Source organism: Asterias rubens, chromosome 12 (genome assembly GCF_902459465.1).
Source record: "Asterias rubens chromosome 12, eAstRub1.3, whole genome shotgun sequence".
NCBI classification, from domain to species: Eukaryota; Metazoa; Echinodermata; class Asteroidea; order Forcipulatida; family Asteriidae; genus Asterias; species Asterias rubens.
The window spans coordinates 9,104,249-9,131,363 of NC_047073.1; the positions used below are offsets into that span (position 1 = coordinate 9,104,249).

General features: G+C 38.9%; 1 protein-coding gene across 1 annotated transcript in view; it reads right to left on the reverse strand.

Annotated features, from left to right (window-relative positions):
* The window catches only part of LOC117297380 (glycogen debranching enzyme-like), a 36,228-nt gene extending 16,886 nt beyond the window's left edge, over positions 1–19,342 (reverse strand). Inside the window, exons 1-8 of the mRNA XM_033780374.1 lie at positions 19,158–19,342; positions 14,988–15,089; positions 4,724–4,955; positions 4,198–4,438; positions 3,480–3,794; positions 2,879–2,987; positions 2,068–2,191; positions 336–548 (exon numbers count right to left, since the gene is read on the reverse strand). Of these exons, the coding sequence (XP_033636265.1) occupies positions 336–548; positions 2,068–2,191; positions 2,879–2,987; positions 3,480–3,794; positions 4,198–4,438; positions 4,724–4,955; positions 14,988–15,060 (1,307 nt within the window). The 5' untranslated portion in view covers positions 15,061–15,089; positions 19,158–19,342. The remainder of the gene's footprint in view (positions 1–335; positions 549–2,067; positions 2,192–2,878; positions 2,988–3,479; positions 3,795–4,197; positions 4,439–4,723; positions 4,956–14,987; positions 15,090–19,157) is intronic.
* Positions 19,343–27,115: the final 7,773 nt, after the last annotated feature.

Sequence of the window (27,115 nt, forward strand, 5' to 3'; positions counted from 1 at the left end):
TAATCACCTTCAGGGCATTATTATTATTGGCAGGGCATTAATAACTGCATGGTATTAACATTGATGTGCTTTAGTTCATTCAAGGCAATCGATAAATTGGCTGAGACATTAATATTGGCTGGGCATTAATAAACTAATACAGGGCATCAATGATGGTGAGGCATTAAAGACAGTTGGGCAATAATTCATGCAGAGAAATAAAAGCATGAGGTAAGAGTATATGAATAATCCAAGGGCAATTAAAAACTTCAGGTTATCAATAACTGCATTAGTAAAAGGCAGGATTTTCCCGAGGGGGTTTAGGATATTGTCATAAAACAAAACGTAATGTTTACTTTGGTACAAGTGGGTTCTTTTGCGAAATTTTCTTGAAGCGAGGTCCGCTTTCCTCCACGTGGTGGTAGCGCACATTTGCGGTGACATTATTAAGAGCATTGTGGACATCATCTTTCATCTTGTCTGCGGCCCTTGAGTTCAAGTTGCGTAGATGTTCAGCAAACGCTCTGCAGGATATGTCAAGCTGCTCTTCTTCATCTTTCGCTTCTTCCCTGAAGTTAACAAATATTCATAAATACCTCAGACACGTTTGTTATTCCAATTGGTGGAGAGTGCGTCACAAGGGTGTCACGTATAAACCTTTGTTTATGACGGGTAAAAAGTGTTAATTCATGAGCATGACACGCGACCTTGAGAAGAGACTAGAATCAATATGAGAAGAGACTAGAATCAAAATGAGAACATGGTTTTATCATCTGAGTTGTTTGATTGTAAACAAACACTATGAGAAGATTTGTCTCTTGTGTTTTATTAGTGATTTTGCAGGGTTGAAAGATATTTGTGATACTTAAACTCTATATTTAAACGTCATTCCTTTGAGACAAAGATGTTGAATTACAACAAAACAACAAATTAAGACCACCAGACTTGTCCTGTCTTGAGCTTACTGGTGCCGACACTGAAATCACTGGCTAGTTGTCCAGTGAAAAGCTTGAGCCCTGCATTTTGGGAGTCAATGACCCTATTTCTTATACAGTTTAGTGCAATTGTACATGCTTAAATGCACTGGACACTATTGATAATTACGCAAAAAAATTATCAGCATAAGATCTTACTTGGTAACAAGTAATGTATAGTATGATAGTATAAAATATTGTGAGAAACAGCTCCCTCTGAAGTAATGTAGTTTTCGAGAAAGAAGTAATTTTCCACGAACTTGATTTCGAGACCTTAGTAGAATTAGATTTTGAGGTCCCGAAATCAAGCATCTGAAAGCACAAAACTTCATGTGACAAGGGTGTTTTTTCCCATTATTATCTCGCAACTTAGACGACCAATTGAGCTCAAATTTTCACAGGTCACTTGTTATTTTATGCGTATGTTGAGATACACCAAGTGAGAAGACTGGTCTTCGACATTTACCAATAGTGTCCAGTGCCTTTAAAGCCAATGGACACTTTCGGTACAGAATTTGTTTTTAAAGTTCACAGATTTACAAATAATTTACAGGGTTTACAGAAGGTAATGGTGAAAGACTTCTCTTGAAATATTATTCCATGAAATGCTTTCCTTTTTGAGAAAACATTAAAAGAATATAAATTCTCGATATCGAGAATTACGGATTTATTTTACACATGTCATGACACGGCGAAACGTGCGGAAACAAGGATGGGTTTTCCCGTTATTTTCTCCCGACTCTGATGACCGATTGAGCCTTAATTTTCACAGGTTTTTTTAATTTTATATATAAGTTGTGATACACGAGTGTGGGCCTTGGACAATAGTGTTTACCGAAAGTGTCCAATGGCTTTAACTGCTGACTACAAAATGTGTTCGACGTGCATGCAAGGAGTCAATATATAGCTATATAGCATATCTTACACAAATTTTGCAGGTACAGGATTCAATTTAAGGCTACTTTTTACAGCAGAATTTTTTTTTTTGCTTAATGGGAAAATAAGCCTAGAACCAGTTAAACACAGCATACCACTGTAACGTTTTGGCCAGTAAACAATTGCTGCTACAGGAAAATTACTTGCTGCTTAGCATGAGGGACAAACCATAATTTACCTCTCGACATTGAAGCACTGTAAAGCTTTCTCCATGTTGACTGACCCCCCAAGTCGCTTGTACATGGGATCTTGAATGAGCTTCACATCCTCTGACATTGACTCCTTAGCTGCCGGCAATTTACCTGAATCATCAAAAATCCAAAGATGATGGCCACTTTAATAAAGATGGTGGCAATGTGGGGGAACAAGACTATGTTCAGACTAAAGATAATAGAACGGCACAAGATGGTGGAACTTGTGCTGAAATGTGAAATGTGCACTGGATATCATTTCAACAAGCAACTCTTAATTGATACAACAATAGGTCAAAGCAGAAAATGCCCATTACTATCAATGATATAACAAAAAAACATTTGCTTGCTGAAATGGCACCCGCCGTATGTATTTCATGTTCCAACCACAAATTTTTTTAAGCACCTTTGAAACTGTTTTCCCCCAGATTTTGGCACTTAAAAATGTTTTCTGGTTGATAAATGAATGGTCACACCTCCTATCTCCTTTAAGATATTCAATTCAATGAAATTCGATTATTTATTCACCACGCCAGTATAAAATTCATTACCTTGGTTTGAACATATTAAAATATACTACACATAACAAATTAAAATTTAAACGGGACAATAAGATACACTTCAGCATTCTCCAGAAGACGATCAGAGCATACTGATCGAAACGTCGAGTTAATCCAACGGTTCTTTTCAGAACCACCCCAACTCATTTAGAGATTGTTATTACATGGTGTTACCGCAAACTTTTCTATAAGATACACTTCAAAATAAGAACGTCATAGTCATAATTATTGACTTTACCTTTTGCGGCCGTTCTGAATTTCTCAACTATCACTTCAACATTAAGCTGGTAAAACTCTTGCAGTTTGTACGTTGGGAGGACTGTGTCTGCCAGAATGCTCCAGATTCTCTGTAAAAAAAAAAAGGTTTAAGAAGTGTAGAAGCAGATCATGTCTCGACCAAACCCCATGAACTTTTGCTTTGACGTGTTGACAGCAGAATTTGAGTGTTGGTCCCATGTGTTGTACAATGCATGAAAAAGAACCCAGTGCACTTATCTAAAAGAGAAGGGGTTCGCCCTGGTGTTTCTGGTTTAATTGGCAGCATATTGCGCCACAGCACCTTGTAAAGCTTGAGGACACAGGTGTCACGACTGGGATTCAAACCCACACTCTGCTGATTAGAAACATCAGAGCGGTGTCCTGGTCATTTCTGCTTAGCAGACAATTGTTAAGCAACATTTTCTGCTTATGCAGCTCTATGAATTTGGGCCATGGTGTCAAAGGGTGTGGCGTGGCTGACCATTTTATAGGCTTGGCTGACCATGTTATGGGCGTGGTTGACCATGGGCTAGGCTGACCATGTTTTAGGCGTGGTTGACTGTGTAATGGGCGTGGCTCACCTGTATCTGCTCCTCATTGTTGATGACCGGGGGTATTCCTTCCCCTGCCCACTTCCCCTCAATCACCTCCAGAGTGAAATGCCACAGCACCCGGTCAAGGACGTAAGCCGGCCGGAGGTGAGGTGAGTTGCGGACATTGTACGCGCACTCTGGGTGCTCCTTGAGCCAGGGACTGTCAAAGGAGGTGTGGTTCCAGACGACATCGCACAGACTAAGCATCCCCCACTCGTACTGGAGCTTGGCGAGTAGTTTGGATACATCATCATTTGATACAGAGGCCTTGTCCTTGCAGGCAAATCCTGGATTTAGCTTCAGCTGGAAACCAAAAATAAAGATATATTTTGAAGAGGCCAAAAAGAAAAGCTATTCCAAAATCTTTAAAATTAATCCCCTGGTTCCTTTATGGCAGGAGGTTTTAAAGTGAGGATCATTGTCTCAGTGGTCTCTTTCCCAGTCTTTCACCTCTGTGAACCCCGGTTCGCATCGCACTACGGACCGGGTCCTTGCATGTGGATTGGGTGCCATGTGCCGACCTGATTGCATAGGTCCCCCTCCCCCGAGGTTTTCCTCCCACATCTAAAACTTAACACATTTCGTCTTGATCCTATTTATTCAGTTAATGGCGATAATTGTGCTGTTGGATGTGTCATAAAAAATATATAAATAAATACAAAAGAAATTAAAAAGTAGAAGTCATGTTTGTGTGTATAAGCCGTACCTGGTCTCGGATTGAATAAGATGAATTGGATGCACCAAGTTCTTGGATGGGAGTGAAGTGAAGGAAGTTGTAGCCTGTCTCCCTGGCGGTGGCCAGACGGTTCTCCCAGCATGAAAGGGGGCCAAGACATTTCGCCAATACGGTCTGCAGAGTGACGCAGTCCAGGGGGAGGGAGTCTGTCTCGCCAGTCAACTTCAGGGTGGGGTCAACGATGAAGTAACCTGATCCCTGTGGTGTGTTACTGGACGAAAGAAAAAGGAGAGTTAGGAGGGGAACATCTGTAGGGTTTCAAACTATCGCTCACTTTTAAGCGTCAAAAAGATTGAACCACTGGTTTGATCAAATATGAATAGAAAATTCTTGATAAATCAGGGAAGGACGTGTCCCTTTAGAGCATGTTGAGTTACAACAACAAAATTGATAACTGAACTTTTGTTACATTTACACATGTACAACGATAAACAGACTCTCTACATTCACTTCCACTGTAATTTTAACTACATATTGAATTCCAGATTGAATTTACCTTGTTCCATGAGTGAAGTAGTACTGGAAGGAACCAGCAAGATGCAGGCGAACCTCACAGTACTGATCCGACGTGTCACAGCGAGAATTTGACGCAGCGAGCCATTGCAACTCGTAGAACTCCCCTCGGTTGAAGGGGCGCACCACTGGGGTGTGGCCAGGGGGGTGGTTGGTGAAGACGTGAACCTGCTTGGACTGGAGGGAGGGTCCAAGGACAAACTGGAGTTTCCATCCTATGTGGACAAAAATAATAATAAATAAGGAACATGTTAAATAAGCCTGAGCAGTTTTCTTTACAAATTTGTTTTCTTTTATGAATACACATGTAAGTAACTTTCTGCAGGAAAAGTAAGTCTGAAATTTCATCTATGAGAGAGCCATTTTTATTTTGGGATTGGCACTTTCATCGGAAAATGTTAAAGTATATAAGGGCAACATTTGAAGGGGCACAAATGCGAAGACCAGGGGCAATATGGCTTAGTGGCATCATGTAATTCCAGGCATAAAAGGTATTTGCCAGATGTGTAAATAAATGCTTACATCAAGTACATGTTCGTATACGAAAGCCAGATGAGGACAATTTCAGGAAAACTACCAACCAACAAAAAGCTTTCTAAGAACAAATAATTTGCCACTTGGCAGAAATCATTTACCCGTCAAAATACATAATGTAGTTTCTAAGTACGTAAGAACTATTGAGTCTAAGACTGGTACTCAGTGAATTTTGCTAATAGCTCAGACCAAACCAACGTTTTCTACTGGCAGAGCTGTAGTTAGGCTGCTCTGAATAAGGCTGAGGCATGACCCCACAAAAAACCCAGGTCCAACCTGTGAATGATCATGTTTTAAATGTGGACACCCTGTTTTATCTGTCATTTTGTGAACAACTTGAACACCCAGCTTTTAAATTTCCAGCAAATTGGGGTGTCTGTGTGTCTTTTGGACACCCCATTTTTAATTTTGACATTCTATTTTTTTGTGTTAATATGTAATGTATTGTATAAGTGAACAATTATGACACACAGTTGTTAAATTTCTAGCAAATGTGGACACCCTTAATACCAAATCCTGGCTAAAACCTTCTCTTGTATGCTTCCAGCTAAGCGAAATGGTGCAGAAAATGTTTCAGTTGCACCTCCAAATCAACATTTGCTACCCTATATTAGCATTTTAGTACACACAAAACTAGTTCAGTCTGATTAATTGAACTATGAGAGACTAGTGGGGCTTTTTCCAAATATCGACATAGGCTCCGTCACTGCCCCAGGCTTCGTTTGATGTTAGGCACACCGTACAAAATGTACAATGTTCTGAAACTGATGGCCGAGCCCAATCTCCTGGACTGCACCTGGATTAAATTGGTCTTCGCCGACCCCCTTCCCTTGGGAAATTATAATAATGTGTCGGGAAGTACATTTTAAAGGAGCGCGATGAGGAAACATAATCAGGTGAAAATGGAGGCAGAGGCAAGGTTCTCTCGAAGGAGCTCGAAGATTGACGATCCGAAACCCACAAAAATCATTAATATAAATTAAGCCATTGAACATTGTTTTAACTGCTCCCTTGTAGATTTGGAAGATAAAATCTACAAAATTCATAAAACAAAACCATTCAAAATTTTTAATATTATGGTTATTATTATTTATTCGACCAAAACAACACAAAATGTACAAAAATAGATATATTTAAGCACAAAATAATAAATATGTACAATAACAAAAAACAAACACAAGAAATACACCTACATACATAAACATCTTAAAAGGGCCAGTACAATATTAATACAACTAACCAAGGACGAACCAAAATGCAAAAACCAAAAGAATCGATAGAAACTTGCATTGGAGATAAAGAATATTAATTTTGGTTTTACCCATACAATCCCAATTTATCCATTAAAAATTTTGCATTTACATTGCACAGTGAAGTTTTGAAAACAAACATCCATCAAGTAAATCAACATGTCTCAATTCGACAGGCTTCGGCCAACTTGCAAATGTTTTGTAAAAAATACCTTAATTTTGAAAAATCCAGTGGAGAACCATGGAGGTAGGATCTAACATCCCATGGGAGAACCATGGAGCAATGACCTCAAACACCCCACACACAACATTCACCAAAGGGCAAGGACGACTTGCAAACTACTGACGTGTGTATATTATGATAAAGAAACCTAAAAGGGTCTATGTACTTCTTTTTGTTGGCCAAAAAACACAATGTCCACAGATTTACACAAAACTTACACAGTTTGAAGAAAATGATGGTAGAAAGCTTCCCTGAAAATATTACTTGCTGAGCTGCTGTAGTTTTTGAGAAATGAGTAAAACAATGTCATGAAAATAATTTTCGTCTCAGTGATCATGAGACAAAAATTATTTTAGCATGTAAAAACGTATTTTCATGACATTGTTTTACTAATTTCTCAAAAACTATAGCACCTCAGCAACTAATATTTTAAGGTAGCTTTCTACTATCATTATGTTCAAACGATGTAAGTTTAATGTAAATCTGTGGACATTGTGTTTCGTGTTACAAAAAGTAGGCCTAATATACCCACATCCTGCACACACACATAGGCCTACAGCACATACATCCACCAAAGGGCAATGACTACATGTTGCAAACTACTGTTAGGCCACATTAAAAGAGTGCACACACTGATTGCTGTTTGTCATGTTTGTTTGCAGTCGGATACATTTGACAAATATCCGGGCTGGCATTATTATACCAATACGTTTGACCATGGTTTGACAGTGTTAGGGAAAAAATCTGTCAGGCCTTTCATGTTGAAAGGGCAAAGGCCGTTTTCATTTTTGCAAAGGGCACATTCATTGGAAAATACTTAAGTCAATGGTTAACTTCTGAAGGGCACCAAGGCATGGACTCTGGGCAATGGAGGCCGTGACCTCCGAGGTCAGAGTGTAATTCCAGTCCTGATTATTGGTTTGAACTCCAATTCAACAGAAAATATTAGTAGTGACTAACAATATGTGTGCAAAGCATGTAACTTAATAATAACACACAGTTCCTACATAGTACATACTTTGCTAGGCATGATGGGCATCTCAAAGTTCTCATAATTTGTTCACGCAAAGGTACGTGTTTGAGTTAATAAGATCATTATCTAGCACCTGCTTTATAATGTAAGGGTTGACAAGATGACAGTACAACCTGCAGCCAACCATGCCAGAGACACGTAGTGAACTCCTTACTCGTATCAAGCCTGTGCATGCTTTTTTGAAAAGGGCAAGGGCACCAAGGCATTTTCTCCTTGGTAAAGGGCACCCTATGAGGAAATCGCAAATTTCTACTGGACAGAGCATTTCAAGGGCACCAAGGCAATTACCAGGGGCGTGAAGTATCAGGCCTGCTTAAATAAAGTTGCCAAAATTTACATCTTGCAATAAGGGAGTTATGTACAACACACAGGGAGATAATATATTTAGAAAATACACTTTTAGTTTTAAAACATAATAACTAAATAAGTTGTTCATCAACAGAACATGGGCAAGATTGGTTTATTTTCAGGGAACTTTAAATGCAGAATCAGGGAGAGTTTGCAGTTCCGTGTATTATTGAAATGACACAACACACAGGGCTGGTCTGTTCATCCCATCCATGGATGAACCATGTGTTTAAACACAACTTGGGAGGGGGGGGGGGTCTACAAATCCTAACAATTAGCCTTAAAACGGTACAGCTCTCTAAACCTCTACTTCTTGAGATGTGAGCATTTTAATTTGAGAGGTAATTGCTAATAGCTCAAGGTTGATTTAATAGATGTTAAATTTGCATCGGGGATAAAGAATATTAATTTTTTGGTTTTTACTCATGTATACACCGATGTGTGTAGCACTGTATACTCATTACTTTCCCGAGTCCTGTGAAAAAATCACAAGCATTTTACTCGGGTGGGATTCGAACCCACGACCTTGCAATTATGAAAATGAGGCATGTTACATAGCGCCCTCATGTGATCATGCCACGACCATACTAGACTGGGCCTCTGTCGTTATCCGCAAGGATAAAGACAGGTACCAGCTATTCAGATCCAGTGATTCCATTGGGTACAATGATACCATTGGATAAGAGCAGTGACTAAAAGCTACCGTAGCTGGGTTTGTTTTGATTGGTCTGAGGTCACCTCGGTTGGCCAATCAAAACACATGTGGAAGGCTTACTTTCGGTCGTTCGCATCCACGTGCATTGACGTGTGTGGGATGATGCATGGTGGATACAGTACTTGCTTGGTAATGTTGGTGTAGAATTTGTATACTACATGTATCTCTATGTGAGGTCAAAGGTGAATCTACACGCCGGTTTTGATGCCGGTCTCTGGCGTTATTTACAAGACTCGAAGTGTGATGCCAGATGTTCAAGCTACATTACATGTACCACCACACTAGCCAGATGGTTTAAGAGTCAAACAGGCTTGACCTTTTGCTATTCAGTCTGTCCCGGATAATTTTAATCTCTGTCAGGAAAATGGATACGTGTCGGAAGGTTGAAGAATGACCCAGCCAGGTTTAGCTTCCAGTATGTATGACATTACTACTACACACTCTATGTTGGATGATGCACATGCTCCGTTTACTATTACACACACAAATTCAAGTTAAATATTTCCCAGCAACATGAGCACAGTAAAATAGGTGTTTAGCCACAGGGGTGTCTGGGAGTCTTTTGGACACCCTGTTTTAAAATTTGGACACCCTGTTTTATCTAGGTCTCTGACATGTAATATTGTGAAGCTCTGTTCTACTTCTTGCAATGTAATACAAATTTTGATTTTCAGTGCAGTAACATTTATTGTCCGACATATACAATAAAACACAATAACGGAATACGAACTGACCTAACTGACTCAAATCACACATTTTTGCAATTTTTTTTTAAAAACAAAATATTGACAAACTCAATGCTTAATAACATTATCAGCAAGTTTCAGTGCCTAATTGTAATAGTTTGGTAATTACACTAATTAGTATGAACGACGCATCGCTGGACTTGCCATTTTGTCTTTTCACAAAGTGACCTATCTAGATACGTCGCTTTACCAATGGTTAAACTATGCGCTACAGCACGCGCGATTAGGGCGCGCGTGTAAATTTTCGTACCACGAAATGACCTAACTGGGGAGCGTAGTATTTTCACAAAGTGACCGATCTCGACAGGTCTCTATTACGCATTGGTTTGTACACAGCGCGCTGCAGGCAAAAAGAAATTTTCATTTTCAAAAAGTGACCTATCTGTTTAGGAATTAATTACTAATTAAAATAGTTTTAGGGATGAAACCACATTGATAGTTCTGTATGGATAAAGTATTCAGTTTGGTTTTCGTCATAAAATAATACAATAAAGTTGGTAAGCAGACTCCGAAACAGCAGTTTGAAAAGTAGTACAACTTCAATCGTGATTTTCTCCGAACACGTTTTTTAAAACAGTGAACGAGTTAGGTCAGTTCGTGGTACGAACGACGATATGTTGGAATAACAAAAGCAATTTAGTATGGGGTACACAATGGTTCAGTAATAAGTAATAATAGCGCTGGGCGAATAGTGAAATTTTGATATTCGGATACCGCTGGCCAACTATCCGAAATTAACCGGATATTTGAATAGTTTTTTTCGCCGCTAGAGGGCGCTATTAAAAAACAAAAGAAAAAAATCGTTTGTGAATGAGATCGTATGGGCGGATTGATATTAGTTTTAGACAGTGTCACTCGGTTCATGCATAAAAATAACCGGATCTAATTTAAAGATGGCGATTTGCTTTTTCTTTTGATCGTGATTGACTCTACGTGAAGGAAAACTTTCGTAATCTTTGAACAAAATACGTCAGAAATGTCATTGTTTTAACTCTTCACGGAGGTGAGCATAGTTAAATACTTAATTTATGCTGTTTTATGTTGTCTTAATAGAAGTTTCATGAGGATTCAGACAAAACATTCATATCAGTTGTCGCCCGACGTCCGCGGATATTCGGATATTAAAAGAATATCCGGTTAAGTTTCCAGGAGATTTGGACACCCTAAACACATTCCTGCCAAAAACCTTGGGATAGGCAGATATTTGAACGAGGAAGTGTATTGTAATTTAAAATTTGACAAGGAATACTAGTACATGTAGGGCTAATTACATTTGGCAGAGCTCAGACGTTACACTTGAAAATTATAAGCGTAGTCGGGTCAGTGGGGCCAGACATTCATGGGTCGAACAAATTAGGCAGTCTTTGTGTCTTTTCAATTGAATAATAACACCTCACTCTATGCTTCTACATTATTATAATTGTTATGAAAGAATTGTTTAAAGAGGCTTGATTTGATTGAATCTGATCAGTAGGCCCTATCCTTTCATTTATTTCTAATTCAGGTTGTATATTAAAGGCTGTGGACACTATTGGTAATTACTCAAAATAATTATTTAGCATAAAACCAATTACTTGGTAATGAGTAATAGGGAGAGGTTGATAGTAGGCCTATAAAACATTGTGAGAAACAGCTCCCTCTGAAGTAAAGTAGTAGTTTTCGAGAGAGAAGAACTTTTCCACGAATTTGATTTCGAGACCTCAGATTTAGAATTTGAGGTCTCGAAATCAAGCATCTGAAAGCACACAACTTCGTGTGACAAGGGTGTTTTTTCTTTCATTATTATCTCGCAACTTCGACGACCAATTGAGCTCAAATATTCACAGGTTTGTTATTTTATGCATATATGTTGAGATACACCAAGTGAGAAGACTGGTCTTTGACAATTACCAATAGTGTCCACTGTCTTTAAAGGGACACGTTGCCTTGGATCGGTCGAGTTGGTCTTTGAAAAGCGGTTGTAACCGTTTGTTATAAAATGCATACGATGAGAAAGATATTTTAAAAGTAGAATATAATGATCCACACAAGTATCACTCAAAATTGCGTGGTTTTCCTCTTACCTCGTCGACAAACACAGTCGGCCATTTATGGGAGTCAAATTTTAGACTCCCATAAATGGTCGACAGTGTTAGTTTACAAAGTTAAAGGAAAACCACGCAATTTCGAGGCAAATATGTGTGGATCATTGTATTCTACTTTTAAAACATCTTTCCAACCATATGCATTTTATAACAAACGGTTACAAAACGCTTTTTATAGACCAACTCGTCCGATCTAAGGCAACGTGTTCCTTTAAATCCAAGATAACCCAGAAAGGCAAACTTAATCACTAAACCAGCCACAAACTCAGGAAGAAAGTTCTAATTTCAGACGTGGGAAGGAAGCCCTAGTGAAACTTATTCCAGGAAAAACCCATGCAATCACAGGTACAAAAACCAAATCCACATTATCATGGCCCCAGTGGGATTCAAACTGGATTTTAACTGGGGTCAGGCAAAGAAAGATAGTATACAACTACGCCAACCCTACTGCTTGTTTCAATTCTGTTGAGTATCTTCCAGGACTGTTCAACTGTTCAATTTAATGTCACCTCTCGAGGGTGGCTTTGTTTACATTAGCCAAAGAGACACTAACACTCAACCCACTCATGTTTTTGTTTTGTTTGTTTTTGTTTTGTGGCCCAGAGGGATCAAGAGTGAAATTATAGCAATATAGGGACTTCAAATTATTATAATCACTAATTGATAGCCTTACTTCCCGGAGACCACTGAGGTAGGTAAAAAACAAATTATGAGAAAAATAATTTAACAGGTCACAGCGTAAAAAGACAGAATTAACACTTTGAGCATTAGCCTTGATAAAGTACAGAGAAGAAATCCCATTTATAATAGAAATTAGCCAACTAATCGTTTAAGTATTTTATTATTTTTTCCATGACGTAATAATTCTTTTTTTACTGATAATTTCCTCCTAGAAGTGACCTTTACCACTGAGAAATACCTTTCATGTCTTGGTGCCCTACCTCTTTCAAGATTGAAGCATTAGGGCCTAGTCTTACACACCCGCTTAAGGCACTGGACCCTATTGGTAGTTCACTCAAACTATTGTTAGCATAAAAACCTACTTGGTAACGAGCAATGGAGATCTGTTCATAGTATAAATTATTGTGAGAAACGGCTCCCTCTGAAGTAATGTAGTTTTTGAGAAAGAGGTAATTTCTCACTCATGATGATAAAAGACTTCATGCCTGAAGCCCTTAACATGTATGCATCTGAATGAAAGCACACAAATTTGTGCAGCAAGGGTGTTTTTTCTTTCATTATTCTCTTGCAACCCTCGATGACCAATTGAGCCCAAACTTTCACTTTTTATTTCATTTTATGGATGTTTCGATATACCAAGTAAAAATACTGGGGTGTGTTCCACCCACGCAAACGTTGCCAACGTTTGAGCACGTTCGCCAACAATTTCCAGTGGAACGAGTTGTGCGCCACGACCGATGGCAAGTTTACGTGAACATACTTCTGAGGTGTTGGCGAGTGGTTTTTAAGATGGCGGACAAGCATACTACGGTATCATTTTTTGTGTCACAAACATAGTTACAGTGTATTTTCGATGGTTGATAATGGAGATTTGAAATAAAAAAGTTGATGTCATGATGTACAGAAGAGGAAAACATGTACAGCATAAACAAAACAAAACAATAACTTTGTACGGTGTCGCCATCTTCATTTCAGGGCGCCACCATATTGACATCGCGTAGTGTGCACTAATCGTTCCAAAGATAAACGTTTGCTCGAACAGTTGCAATATGTTTGCGCGAGTGGAACGCACCCCTGGTCTTTGACAATTTACCAATTGTGTCCAGTGCCTTGAATAGTATAGCTCGTTTGTAATTTATACCCAAAGCATTTATTTTTCAGTATTTTATCACAGAGTTGCCAATTTACAGAGTAACAAGGTGTCAGAAAAGGTGAGAGAAACAAAGTACAAACCATACAAATAGGCTGTTCGTAAAAAAAAAAAAAAAGATATGAATTGGAGAATGACATAATGTGTAAAACTGTACAATGTACAAGATGTACAAACTTAAAGGAACACGTTGCCTTGGATTGGTTGAGTTGGTCTTTGAAAAGCATTTGTAACCGTTTGCTATAAAATGCATATGATTAGAAAGATATCTTAAAAGTAGAATATAATGATCCACACAAGTATCACTCGCAATTGCATGGTTTTCCTTTTACCTCGTCGACAAACACAGTCGGCCATTTATGGGAGTCAAGTTTTTTGACTCCCATAAATGGCCGACCGTGTTAGTTCGCAAAGTAAAAGGAAAACCAAGCGATTTCGATGCAAATGTGTGTGGATCATTGTATTCTACTTTTGAAACATCTTTCTAACCATGCATTTTATAACAAACAGTTACAAACGCTTTTCAAAGACCAACTCGACCGATCCAAGGCAATGTGTTCCTTTATAGGAAAGGGAAGAACAGGTAAATCAACTAAAATAATGAGATCCAGGCAGTGTAATGACTAATGAACTGAAGTCAAAAACCTTTCACTCAAAGTGTGGGCTTTGGTGATATTACCTAGAATATCATCTTTGAGAGGGTAAGGGCATTTTATTTTGCCAATGGGCACTTCAATTGAAAAATCTTAAAGCCTACTATGAAAACTATGGATTGAAGGGACACTAAGACCAAGACCAGCATAGGCAACAGAGGTCATTGCCGGCAGTGTCATGGCCGAGCGGTTAAGAGCACCGGATTCAAGCACTGGTGTTTGATCAGCAGGGTGTGGGTTCGGATCCCGGTTGTGACACTTGCTACATAAAATTGGGGAGGTAGTGCTTTCTGCTCTACCGGCTAGGCTTCGAATTGAAGATACCCAAGCCTACATTCGTATGGACTGTGAAAGGGGTAACCCTGTTTCAGCCCTAGGGAGTAGGCGGCAATGGCCTCTGGAAAAAAATAATTGTAGCCCACACCTTGAAGTGGCCTTGTGTGTCAGGTGACTTGCATAAAAAAATAAAAAATTGAAACATGTCAGTCTACTGTGGCAACACAAACATGTGCATCGTTTCCTCAGTATACTCTGCTCCTGTTCAGGTTCTCCTGAGGACTAGCGGAGTACTGTTCGAAACATCAAGACCAAACTAGCTCTTTTCAGAGCCAACACTCCGTCAAAGAGAATTATTATAGTTGTACTGGGGTGGATTTCACAAAGAGTTAGGACTAGTCTTATCTCGAGTTAGGACCAGTTACTCGTCCTAACTTAGGACTATCCATGCAATTTGTACATCTCTCGGGAACTCTTTGTGAAATCGACCCCTGCAAGTTTACTAAAATTAGTTTATTTTTAATGGGAATAAAATTTGGGTTTATACCACATACCTTTCTTTAATCTGTATAGAGTTGTATCTTTGTGGTCTTTGTCATTGAGGGTCTGAAGCCGAATCTGTTCCATTGCTTAATGGTGACCAACTCCAATGTTTTCTGTGAGTGAGAGAGGACAGTTAACATTAAACTTTGCTCTTGTTCTAACGGTTTGAGATACATCAGGGACATGACCCTCGTTTAGTTGCTGAAAGGCGTTGACGAGTACCGGCATAGATGTAGATGTAGACCCACTTTCATGGCTCTGTTTAACGCTAAACTCTGTGCTGAAGATCATCATTTTCAGCTTACAGGGCAAAGTGCTGAATATCTGTGCTAGCTGTGTAAGCGAAGAATGCCTTGTAACGTGAAGTCCATACATGTACGCATGCCCACAAGCAAAAATTACATACTAACCTTTAAAATACACTGACGTAAGCATGGAATTCCCTGCTTACGTAAGTGTCAATGCGTTGCTATTCGTTAAACAGAGCAACGAAATTTGGCCCTGGTACACAAAGCCAACAGTTTTGCTGTCTGATTCAAATACAAGGTGTAGCCATCGGGCCTTCATCTTTGAGAGGGCTGCCGTCGATTTCACATAGAGTTACATTTGTAGGTCTCGTCTTATCTCGAGTTAGGGCGAGAAAGTTAGGAGGAGTAACTCGTCCTAACTTAGGATCAATCTTAAGGTCTGCATGCTACAGTGCAGGGTTGGGACTCGACTTAAAGGCAGTGGACACTATTGGTAATTACTAAAAATAATTATTAGCATTTAAAACCTTTCTTGGTGATAAGTAATGGGGAGAGGTTGATGGAATAAACCATTGTGAGAAACAGCTCCCTCTGAAGTGCCATAGTTTTCGAGAAAGAAGTCATTTTCCACCAATTTGATTTCGAGACCTCAGATTTAGAACTTGAGGTCTCGAAATCAACCATCTAAACGCACACACGGGTGTTTTTTTCTTTCACTATTATCTCGAAAGTTTGATGACCGATCGAGCTCAATATGTTCACAGGTTTGTTATTTTATGCAATATATGTTGAGATACACTAACTGTGAAGGCTAGTCTTTGACAATTACCAAGTGTCCACTGCCTTTAAGTCATAAGATTAATCCTAAGTTAGGAAGAGTTTTGTGAAATCGACGGCAGGGTCATTTTCATTTATCATCTTTTAAAATGAATCGTAGTGCTTTGTGAAATCCAGCCCATTGCGACACATGCCGTAACTTCAAAGTAATTCCAGACCTAAAGCCATCTTTGAAGCTGTCATTCAGACCCATGAAACAACACAGAGGCAAGGTAGGGAAAATGTCTGAACCTTTCTTGGGGTTGTGAGCAAAAAGTATTGTTATTATTGTTACCATTTTACAATATCGGGACAGTAATTTTTTTGCGTACATTTCTGCCTGCAGGAAAGTCCTTTTTCCAGTAAAACAATTGTCCTTATATGTGTAATGTTGTAGAGCATAGGAAAATGCTACACAAAATGTTGCTTTTAAATCAGAAAAGTTACTACTTGCTTACATTATACTAGTATTGCATTAGAAGTGTTGCTTCACAAAGATTTGGGAAAAAATCGTTCCCTGTAATGTCATGAATGTAGTTAAATGTGAGTGCACAAAACATGCTCAGTCAAACTATTTTGCAAGATCTTACATGTATGCAAAATTGCAGGGTCCAATTTCATGGCTCTGCTTACCGCCGAATTCTGCGCTTACGATCACGATTCCCCGCTTACGTGCAAGCGCCTAATTTCTGCGCTAGCCTTGTAAGCGTAGAATGCCTAGTAAAGTGGATTACGCACGCGCAGAAGCCCAATATCGCCGCTAACCCGTGAAATACGCTTGCCGTAAGCACAGAATTCCCTGCTTCCGTAAGCGCAGATTCCGTGCTTACGGTAAGCAGAGCCATGAAATTGGGCCCTGGATGGTTCGTTCCCTGCAAGCATCGCAGCCATGACAGCTCTGCTGTGCAATGACCTTACACCCTACCTAAAGTCTATGGTATGTCTGATCCCTCAATCTCTTGCCTGTAGATGGCTTTAAATGTACATCCCATTCGAAGGATAAAGCGATAATGGTTTGACTTGTCTTGCCAGATTGGGACTTGAAACTACACTATATGCTGACATGTCATGGCAGAGCAGTTTTAAAAAGAGCACACCGAACTCAAGCTATCTGGTGATTCTGATCAGCAGAGTATGTGTTTGAAGTGTCCTGTTAAAAGCAAGGTACTAAAACCTCATAGTTTGAGACGATAGCGGAACGGTCATCATAGTTGTAGCAGTTCTAATCATCATTCATAGAATAGAATAGAAACCAGAAACCCCAGAGATTGAGCCACTTTATAACTGCATGCTAGACCATAACACACAGGCTGACTAAACTATAAAGCCTGCAGCCGATTTCACGAAACGCTAAATTAATCCTAACTCGAGTAACCCGTCCTAACTTAGGATGGCTTCAGTGCGTCCTACGTATTTTGATACGGAACTGACCCCGTCCTTACTAAGTCCTAAGATGAATCCTAAGTTTGGAAGAGTTTGGTGAAATCAACGGCTGGTTTAATACTTCCTGTGAATGCGCAGGGAAATTTTGATGTCACATGGCTGTTTTCGCAGCGAATGTTTTGCAGGAGTGACACAATTCAACTGAATTATTCCTTGTGAATTTGTCATAATTCATACTCATAATTTGTACCGCAATTGCATTCGCAGGAGGTGTGAACCAGGCTAACTTTATTAACATAGGCCTAATTGATATATATAATATGATTGACAGGGTATCTAAACACAAAACCCACATAAAACACACGCATTTGGTAAATTCAAATAAAAAGGGGGCGTGGCACTGGGTTACAAACAAAATGATTACATTAGATCATGGATATGGAGGTAGGTAGAAGTAATTGAAAAATTATCATAAACAAATCACTGGCCTTTCTTAAAGCCAATGGACCCTTTTGGTTCAGAAAAAAAAATAAAAGTTCACAGATTTACAAATAACTTACAGGGTTTACAGAAGGCAATGGTGAAAGACTTCTCTTGAAATATTATTCCATGAAATGCTTTACTTTTTGAGAAAACAGCAAAACAATATAAAGTCTTGTTAACGAGAATTACGGATTTATTTTAAACACATGTCATGACACGGCGAAACGCGCGGAAACAAGGGTGGGTTTTCCCTTTGTTTTCTCCCGACTCCGATGACCGATTGAGCCTAAATTTTCACATGTTTGTTATTTGATATAGAAGTTGTGGAACACAAAGTGTGGGCCTTGGACAACACTGTTTACCGAAAAGGGTCCAATGGCTTTAGAGACAGTGTACACTGTACACTATTGGTAATTGTCAAAGATCAGTCTTCTCACTTGGTGTATCTCGAGTCAACAATATGCATAAAATAACAGACCTGTGAAAATTTGAGCTCGATCGGTCGTCGGAGTTGCAAGATAACTATGAAAGGAAAAAACATCCTTGTCACACGAAGTTGTGTGCGTTTAGATGGTTGATTTCGACTAAACTTGAGTTGAGGTCTCGAAATCAAATTCAGAGAAAATTACTCCTTTCTCCAAAACTAGGTCGCTTCAGAGGGAGCTGTTTCTCACAATGTTTTATACCACCAACCTCTCCCCATTTCTCGTTACAAAGTAAGGTTTTGTGCCAATAATTACTTTGAGTAATTTTTCTGCTATTTTATTTTTAATTTTCTACAATAATATTGGTTGGCCCAAAGTCAGGTGTTCTTTTCTGATTTTGGCTCACAGGCAACATGGGCAAGGTAGGCGAAACATCCTACCTCCATGGGCCAAGCAAGGATTTTTTGAAGGGAAAGTCCCCACCCCCCCCCCCCCCCCCTCCCCCCCCCTCCCAACACTACAGCCCAACAAAAAAATATATAAAAAATGATCCACTGCTTCTGCTGACCAGCAAGACCAGGACTACCGCCTCCTCCCATGATGTGTGATGGCGTCGGTGGATTCAGGGGAATCCGATTCAAGTAAGTTCAAGTAAATATTATTAATACAAAAATTTCATCCATGTTATTATAATATTACTAAGTAAGTTTAGAGTTAAGTTTAATATAAAGCCACATTATTAATGATTTATTTTTAAAACCCACTAAAATTAAAAACAGACAAGACACTGGTGACACTGACAGTGACACTGATGATAGACACTTACCTCTTTCTTATTCTTATGTATGTGGTGGTGGACCACTCATTTGCTGAACAGAAACAACTGTGATATTTTGGCGAACTGTTTCTGCCAGTGTTTCCGCCGTACAGTACGGAAGAAACTCCAGTAAAAATATCACCTGAGTTTGAGTGTGTGAATAATCCAGGCACCCGGCAGAATACACCAATGTCATTCACACAGAGGTCGAGGAGCCGTTTGCGGTTTCTTTCTCAACCTCGTCTCTTTTTTGTTCGTTTCACCCTCGGTTACTATTATCAATAATACTGGATTGATGGCAACCGAGAAAAAAAGGTTGTGAAATGACAAGGGTATTTTTTATATAATCAACAGAGGGCGCTAGATAAGCAACTAAGGGTCCTACTATTATTAATTAAAATGTTTTGGCCCTATTGTCAAAACAATAATAATAGATAACAAATATGATTAACTATCAATTATTAACCATCTCTGATTTTTTGATTTGATATTCGGCTATCTTTGTCGATTGGAAACCGATAAAATAAAAAGGGTGTGAAATGGCAAGTGTAGTTAGTTAACAGAGGGCCTATAATGCAAATAACGGTCACAAGTCAGAAACAAATAAAATACCAGTACTCTTGATTAATATTGAATTATTAATGCATGTAATATATTTTATTCATTTATTTATTTATTAATTGAACATTTTGTTGTATAACATCACACAAAATAATGAAGCTTTTTTTTCAAAATTCACTCAAACTCGAGTCCATTGTCTCTGGAAGCGTGACTGAGGCAAGCAGGTTACTTTTGGCTAACGGTAAATGAACGAGTATAATGTGTTTTGCATTCTGGGAAGAGCCACACAATGATGTGAAACTCTAGATGGAGAATAAAGACGACCATCTAAATAAAGTGATTCTCAAACTGTGTAAAAAACCGTATAATAGGTCGCATTAGGATAAGCGTTAGAGTAAAAAGGGTCAGGGTTAATGGTCAAGCGGACTATAGGGGTAAGTATAGCAGGGTTTTGGTCAAGCTTAGTGTTATAGAACTTTGTTAACACCGATGGACACTTTTGATAATTACTCAAAATAATTATTTGCATAAAACCTTACTTGGTGAAGAGTAATGGGGAGAGAGGTGGATGGTATAAAACAGTGTGAGAAACGGCGCCCTCTGAAGTGACAAAGTTTTTGAGAAAGAAGTAATTTTCCACGAATTTGATTTCGAGACCTCAGATTTAGAATTTGAGGTCTCGAAATCAACCATCTAAACGCACACAACTTCGTGTGACAAGGGTGTTTTTTCTTTCATTATTATCTCGCAACTTCGACGACCAATCGAGTTCAAATTTTCACAGGTTTGTTATTTTATGCATACTATGTTGAGATTCACCAAGTGAGAAGACTGGTCTTTGACACTAATACCAAGAGTGTCCAGTGTCTTTAATCAAATCAGGGTTAGGGTTTAGTTGGGGTTGTGTTTTTGCCAGGCTTAGGTAACCCTATAGTTAACCATACCTATGAATTATGTGACAAGAACCAATGTCCATTTTAAGACACACCTGTATCCACTCTGCTAAATATCATCCTTTATACAGAATAAACGGCAGACTATAGCACACGCTGTGTTTGAATATTGCCACATTCACACTTGTTACTAGATGAGAGTCAAATTTCACATGAAGCTAGCACATCGTACGCGCTGCCATGCAGACGACCGAAAGTGCAGTATGACAAACATCACCACGGACCAATCAAAACATAATAGACAAGCTTATGTCACTGCACGTTTACCCAATGAAGTCATCGGTTCAATGACGTCATCGGTTCAATGAAGTCATCGATTTCAATGAAGTCATCGGTTCAATGAAGTCATCGGTTCAATGAAGTCATCGGTTCAAAGAAGTCATCGGTCCAATGAAGTCTTCGGTTCAATGAAGTCACCGGTTCAATGAAGACATCGGTTCAATGAAGTCATCGGTCCAATGAAGTCATCGATTTTTGGGGTTGAACAAAAATTTTGGGTGTGATCCCTGGCTACACGGCAGTTAACGGTTGTATGGCTTCTGACTGGCACCCCCGAACAAAGATATTGACAAAATAGGGACACCGCCAATATAGGGCTAGACAGCTCAGTTGGTAGAGCGCCGGCACGTCAATCCGGAGGTCGTTGGTTCGAATCCCACTCTAGTCAATTCTTTGTTCAACCCCAAAAATCATTTACAAATTTACCCAGTCAGTTTCCCTTGTGGTTTATAGTGATTGAATTGTGTGACACGATCATGGAGAGTGTAGGCCGCCAAAAACGTCTTGGCTTTTGTGAAAAATACAGCATACTAGCAGGGCTAATGTTTGAGCCAACATCTTCATTCCAAAATTTTACACTAAAAAAGTTGGCTCAAAATATAGGAGTGTACAATATGGCGAAAACAATCAGGACTTATAGATTTCCACACTTGTGACGCAAGATTTTCTTGCGCCAGCAACAAACCGTCGGCAACGGCGTGCTTGGGTCACAACACCCGAGGAAAAAATATATCGTGCGCCTTCGATTGGTTCCCGACCGTCAGGATCACGTCGTAAAAGTTGAAACAGTTCTACTCTTGCGACTGTTAATTTTTCCGAGCGGCAACTGTTTCAGATTGTCATCGCTCAGGTCGTAAATAATCGCCGACTGAATCAGGCGCAGTGTATGTGATCCTGCGAAAAGTCAGTTGCCGACTGTTTTTTGTTGAAGTTCGACCTGAGGCCTACGGCAATTTATTTATATACAAACAGGTTTGTAAAAAATTTAACAGTTACCCTACTGGAAAGCTGCATATAAAGTTGTCTGTTTATATTTATTTTTTCCAATCCAGCATAAACTAGAAATCTACCCAAATTGGAATCAGTATGAAGCTGTTTTTCTTCATCGTGCTTGTAATGATTGTGAAGTCTGCAGAGTTTGAGGGCAATCGCTCATCACCTACGTTCAGTGATGAGAGCGGAGATTCCCTAGAATGTGTTTGCGAGCAACAAGTGATCACCATCAACCCACTAGCATGTTCACACTTTCTTCCCGGAATAAGCCGCATCGTTTCAATGGAGCAAACGGTAACTAGACAGCTTGGAGAACTGCAAATCGCAGTATCTACCAACCTTGGAAATGTTTCCTCTGAATTGGAAGGTACTAAACGTAAAGTGGCTGATTTGCAACGTGCAGTATCACCAGGGGGAAATTGTACTTTCGGAACTAAGCAACACAACACAACAGGTGAAAGACACAATACTTCAAGTGGAATAGCTACAAGTAACGGTCTCTGGAAATCATGAAAGTGTCACCTCTGAGATGCAGGGTCTAAAACGACAGCTTGAAGAGCTGCAAGTGTCAGTTTCTGCTGTAGTGGAATCCCTTCATGGTAAGTTTAAATTGTTTACAGTGCCACAACGTCTACTTACCAATACAACAACAACATCAGCTTACAAATGTATTATGTCGACTTTATCTCTCTAAAATAAAGACTTTTTGTCTCTCTCATTTACAAAAAGTACCGATAACTATATTTTGTTCAGGGTTGTAGGAAGCTCACAATTTGGTCGCGGGTTTTTTATTTATTTTTATTTTTATTTTGTATTCTCCGGACAATACAGTTATAACAAGCAGAGGCCGTCCAGGGAAGGGAAAAATTTCCCAAAAAATCTTTATTTAAAAAAGATGTGCCTTCCAAGACTTTGCGTGCTCATAAAAAGGGTAAACATTCATATTTACATGTAATGTTAGTAGTATGGGAGGCGTATATATGACCTCCTTTTTGAGAGGAGGGTCATGACCCTCAGTCATGAGGGTCTTCGATCCACTCTAGCAGACTTTGGACTGGGTTTCTCGATTGCTGTGTAAGGGGTGTACTCGTCTAGAAAATTCTTTTGTTTTATATTAATAAAGAAAAGAAAAAGAAAAAAAAGTTTTGATCGTATCGTGTCTGAACCTGCTCTAAATGTTCGTTTGTTGTTGTTGTTTGTATTGTTTTCAGCTAACAATGGTTGAAAGAAGTACATGGGTCATTTCTCGATTTAGATAACTCGTTTAAGAATCACCCCTCGGTCAAGAGTGACGTGTCCACCAGTTCTTTTGATCGTGTTCGAACTTGCTCTCAGTTGCCGGACCGACAACCGAGCGGAAGGCCCAATTAAACGTACGTGGCGTATGTTTCTGTATTGCGGTGGATTAATTGTTTCCTTCTTCTTTTTTTTCAAAAATAAAACGGTTCTGTTGGAATGTCGCTACAAACCATTATTTGAGTATCAATGTATACGTCTAATAATTGTTATTTTTGTTTACTCTTTGTATTATATCCATCCACAATTCGGCTTTTTGACAACAATGTTTACATTTTTAATGAACCAATAATTATAATTATAATAAAAATAACCCTTGGTTTGTTTAGGTTAAGATATTGTATACATATAGTAATAGAGTAATAGTATCATAGTTGAATATAATTACACTGTATTGGAAAATTTCAAATAAATAATACTGTTATAACTTTAGGCCTATCTAATAAATCAGTATACCATACGAAAAGCAATATAGCGTCACAACCAAAGACCGACGATATATAAACACGGTCGTGTTTTTGTTTGTATACATCGAACGATTTTACTTTTGACGACAACACCAGTGATCTACACTAATTTTAATAAATAAGAGCCCCAACGTGTGGGTACAACCGAGTTAGGCATCGAGAAAAAAGGTGAAATGCTTAGTTTGTTTTGCATTTAGACGCTGTCCCTTTTTTCCCTTTTTTCACAGACACACAAGCACCCCAGTATCGGAAGCCAATCGAAAGCTTGTCCCAGTTGTGATAAGGTGTTTTCCACTTCAAACAATTTGAAGAAACACCTTCAAAATCATAAGGAGGATGAGGAGGAGGAGGAGGAGGGGGACCTCCACAAAGATGCTAGTGGCGAATCCACAGAAGAGGAGGATTCTGAAGACGAGGACGTGGAGTGGGAGGAGCTTCATGAAGACGATGGTGATGAATCAACATATGATGATGATGATGATTTTGAAAATGAAGACGTGATGGAGGAGGGGGACGACCGTGAAGATGATGATAGTGATGGACTAACAGATGATGATGGCCTTGAAAATGAAGGAGATGAGGAGGAGGAGGAAGCGTTTCTTGAAGACGATAGTGATGAATCAACAGATGATAACATTTATGAAAGCGAAGAAATTGAGGAGGAGGAGGAGGAGGAGGAGGAGGGATTATGTGAAGACGATAGTGACGAATCAATGGAAGATGACTATTTTGAAGATGAAGAGGAGTCGGAGAAGGAAGATGACGATAGTGATTTATCAACAGACGATAGTGCTTATGAAAATGATATAGAGGAGGACAGCGGGAGACGTCCAACGAAAACACTTAATTTTTCGATAAAGAATGCTAAACTTATTATGTTTAAATGATGAATTTTTTTTTTTTTTTTTTTCAATCCTACACGCCCAAGATTGTATTGTTTGAATAATAATACAGAACAGTATTATCAACGGAAGTTTGTTAAAGCATAATATTCTATCAACTGTAAATACTATGAGGGCTTGAATAAGTGAACTCGTCTCACATAAAAAAACAAAAACAAAAATTTAATAAATTAATAAACAAAATTTAACACAAATAACAAAATAAATATACTGTTAATGTCTTTCCTTTAGTTTTCAAAATAGGCAGGCGCGGGTCGGTGGGGTCTAATCAATCACCTGCATGCGAACGCAGTTCAGTCGACATATTTCAAAGTTCTTGTCATAAATGGGGGCGGGGTCATCATGTACAATTAATTTATGTATTGTGGAGGTTATAAGCAGATGCTAATGGAGTGTTATATACAGAATAACTGTGTTGTTGTTTTTTGGTCCAAAAAGTGATAACCTTTGTGTTTGTTTTTGTGTATACTTGTTTTCTCTGCAGTCCCTCTTGGCAAAGGTAAACCTATCCTGTGCGAGCGATGGTGGTACATGATGTGGGCATGGAGTTAAATAAAACAAAGATAGCTCCACTGTATGGGGAACAAGAACTGACGCGTTTGGCTGGTAGACCAATCAGTTGTGACGTCATATATTGACTACCAGATGGGTTAGTGATCAAGGGTCATCGCGGGTTGTGTACACGAAGTGAAGGCCACGGGCAATAATGGTTACAGATTAGGATAATATTAGATTCTATTGTCACACTTTACTCCATTACTATTAATTTAACGTTTAATCTTCACAAAACGGGGGGGGGGTATGACCATTTTCAGAAACCTAGGATATACGCGACAATTTAATTAGTCCGTACAGAGCATAATATGGTACGTACACATAATTGGGTTTTCCGCTCGGGTCTTTGTTGGCCGGTCCGACAATTAAGGGCAAGTTCGAACACGATAAAAAAAAAAGGGGGAAAAAAGGGACAGCGTCTAAATGCAAAACAAACTAAGCATTTCACCTTTTTTCTCGATGCCTAACTCGGTTGTACCCACACGTTGGGGCTCTTATTTATTAAAATTAGTGTAGATCACTGGTGTTGTCGTCAAAAGTAAAATCGTTCGATGTATACAAACAAAAACACGACCGTGTTTATATATCGTCGGTCTTTGGTTGTGACGCTATATTGCTTTTCGTATGGTATACTGATTTATTAGATAGGCCTAAAGTTATAACAGTATTATTTATTTGAAATTTTCCAATACAGTGTAATTATATTCAACTATGATACTATTACTCTATTACTATATGTATACAATATCTTAACCTAAACAAACCAAGGGTTATTTTTATTATAATTATATTTATTGGTTCATTAAAAATGTAAACATTGTTGTCAAAAAGCCGAATTGTGGATGGATATAATGCAAAGAGTAAACAAAAATAACAATTATTAGACGTATACATTTGATACTCAAATAATGGTTTGTAGCGACATTCCAACAGAACCGTTTTATTTTTGAAAAAAAAGAAGAAGGAAACAATTAATCCACCGCAATACAGAAACATACGCCACGTACGTTTAATTGGGCCTTCCGCTCGGTTGTCGGTCCGGCAACTGAGAGCAAGTTCGAACACGATCAAAAGAACTGGTGGACACGTCACTCTTGACCGAGGGGTGATTCTTAAACGAGTTATCTAAATCGAGAAATGACCCATGTACTTCTTTCAACCATTGTTAGCTGAAAACAATACAAACAACAACAACAAACGAACATTTAGAGCAGGTTCAGACACGATACGATCAAAACTTGGTAGACGACATCAACATTACTGGCCTCGCACACTCTTGAAGGTATGTGTTACTAACGACGGTTGTTTGCATCGAGAAATATCTTTTTAATTTCCTTTATCTCACCATGCTAGTTGATACAAATTAAAAACAAATCAAGAATAACCAAACAAAACCAAACAAACAAACAAACAGGCAAAAAATAAAAATATTTTTTTTTTCTTTTTCTTTTCTTTATTAATATAAAACAAAAGAATTTTCTAGACGAGTACACCCCTTACACAGCAATCGAGAAACCCAGTCCAAAGTCTGCTAGAGTGGATCGAAGACCCTCATGACTGAGGGTCATGACCCTCCTCTCAAAAAGGAGGTCATATACGCCTCCCATACTACTAATGTTCCTTTAAATACTTCTCATGATTTGGCCCCCTCTGAAGTAACGTAGTCACCTCTGAGTATACAGGGTTTCCCGGTGTACTGTGATATGGAAACAGACGGTGGTAGCTGGACGGTAAGATATATGGTAAGGTAATTGTCAAAGACCAGTATTCTCACTTGGTGTATCTCAACATGCTAAAAAAAAAACTGTGAAAATTTGAACTCAATGGGGGACCTTTCGGACGTTTGGTGGCAGTAGATATACCAGGTAAAATTATTTGTACTCGGTAAATTGCGCATGCTCATAACTACATAAACAATGGAAATTTACCTGTTGGTTTGCTGCCACCTAGCGTCACAAAGT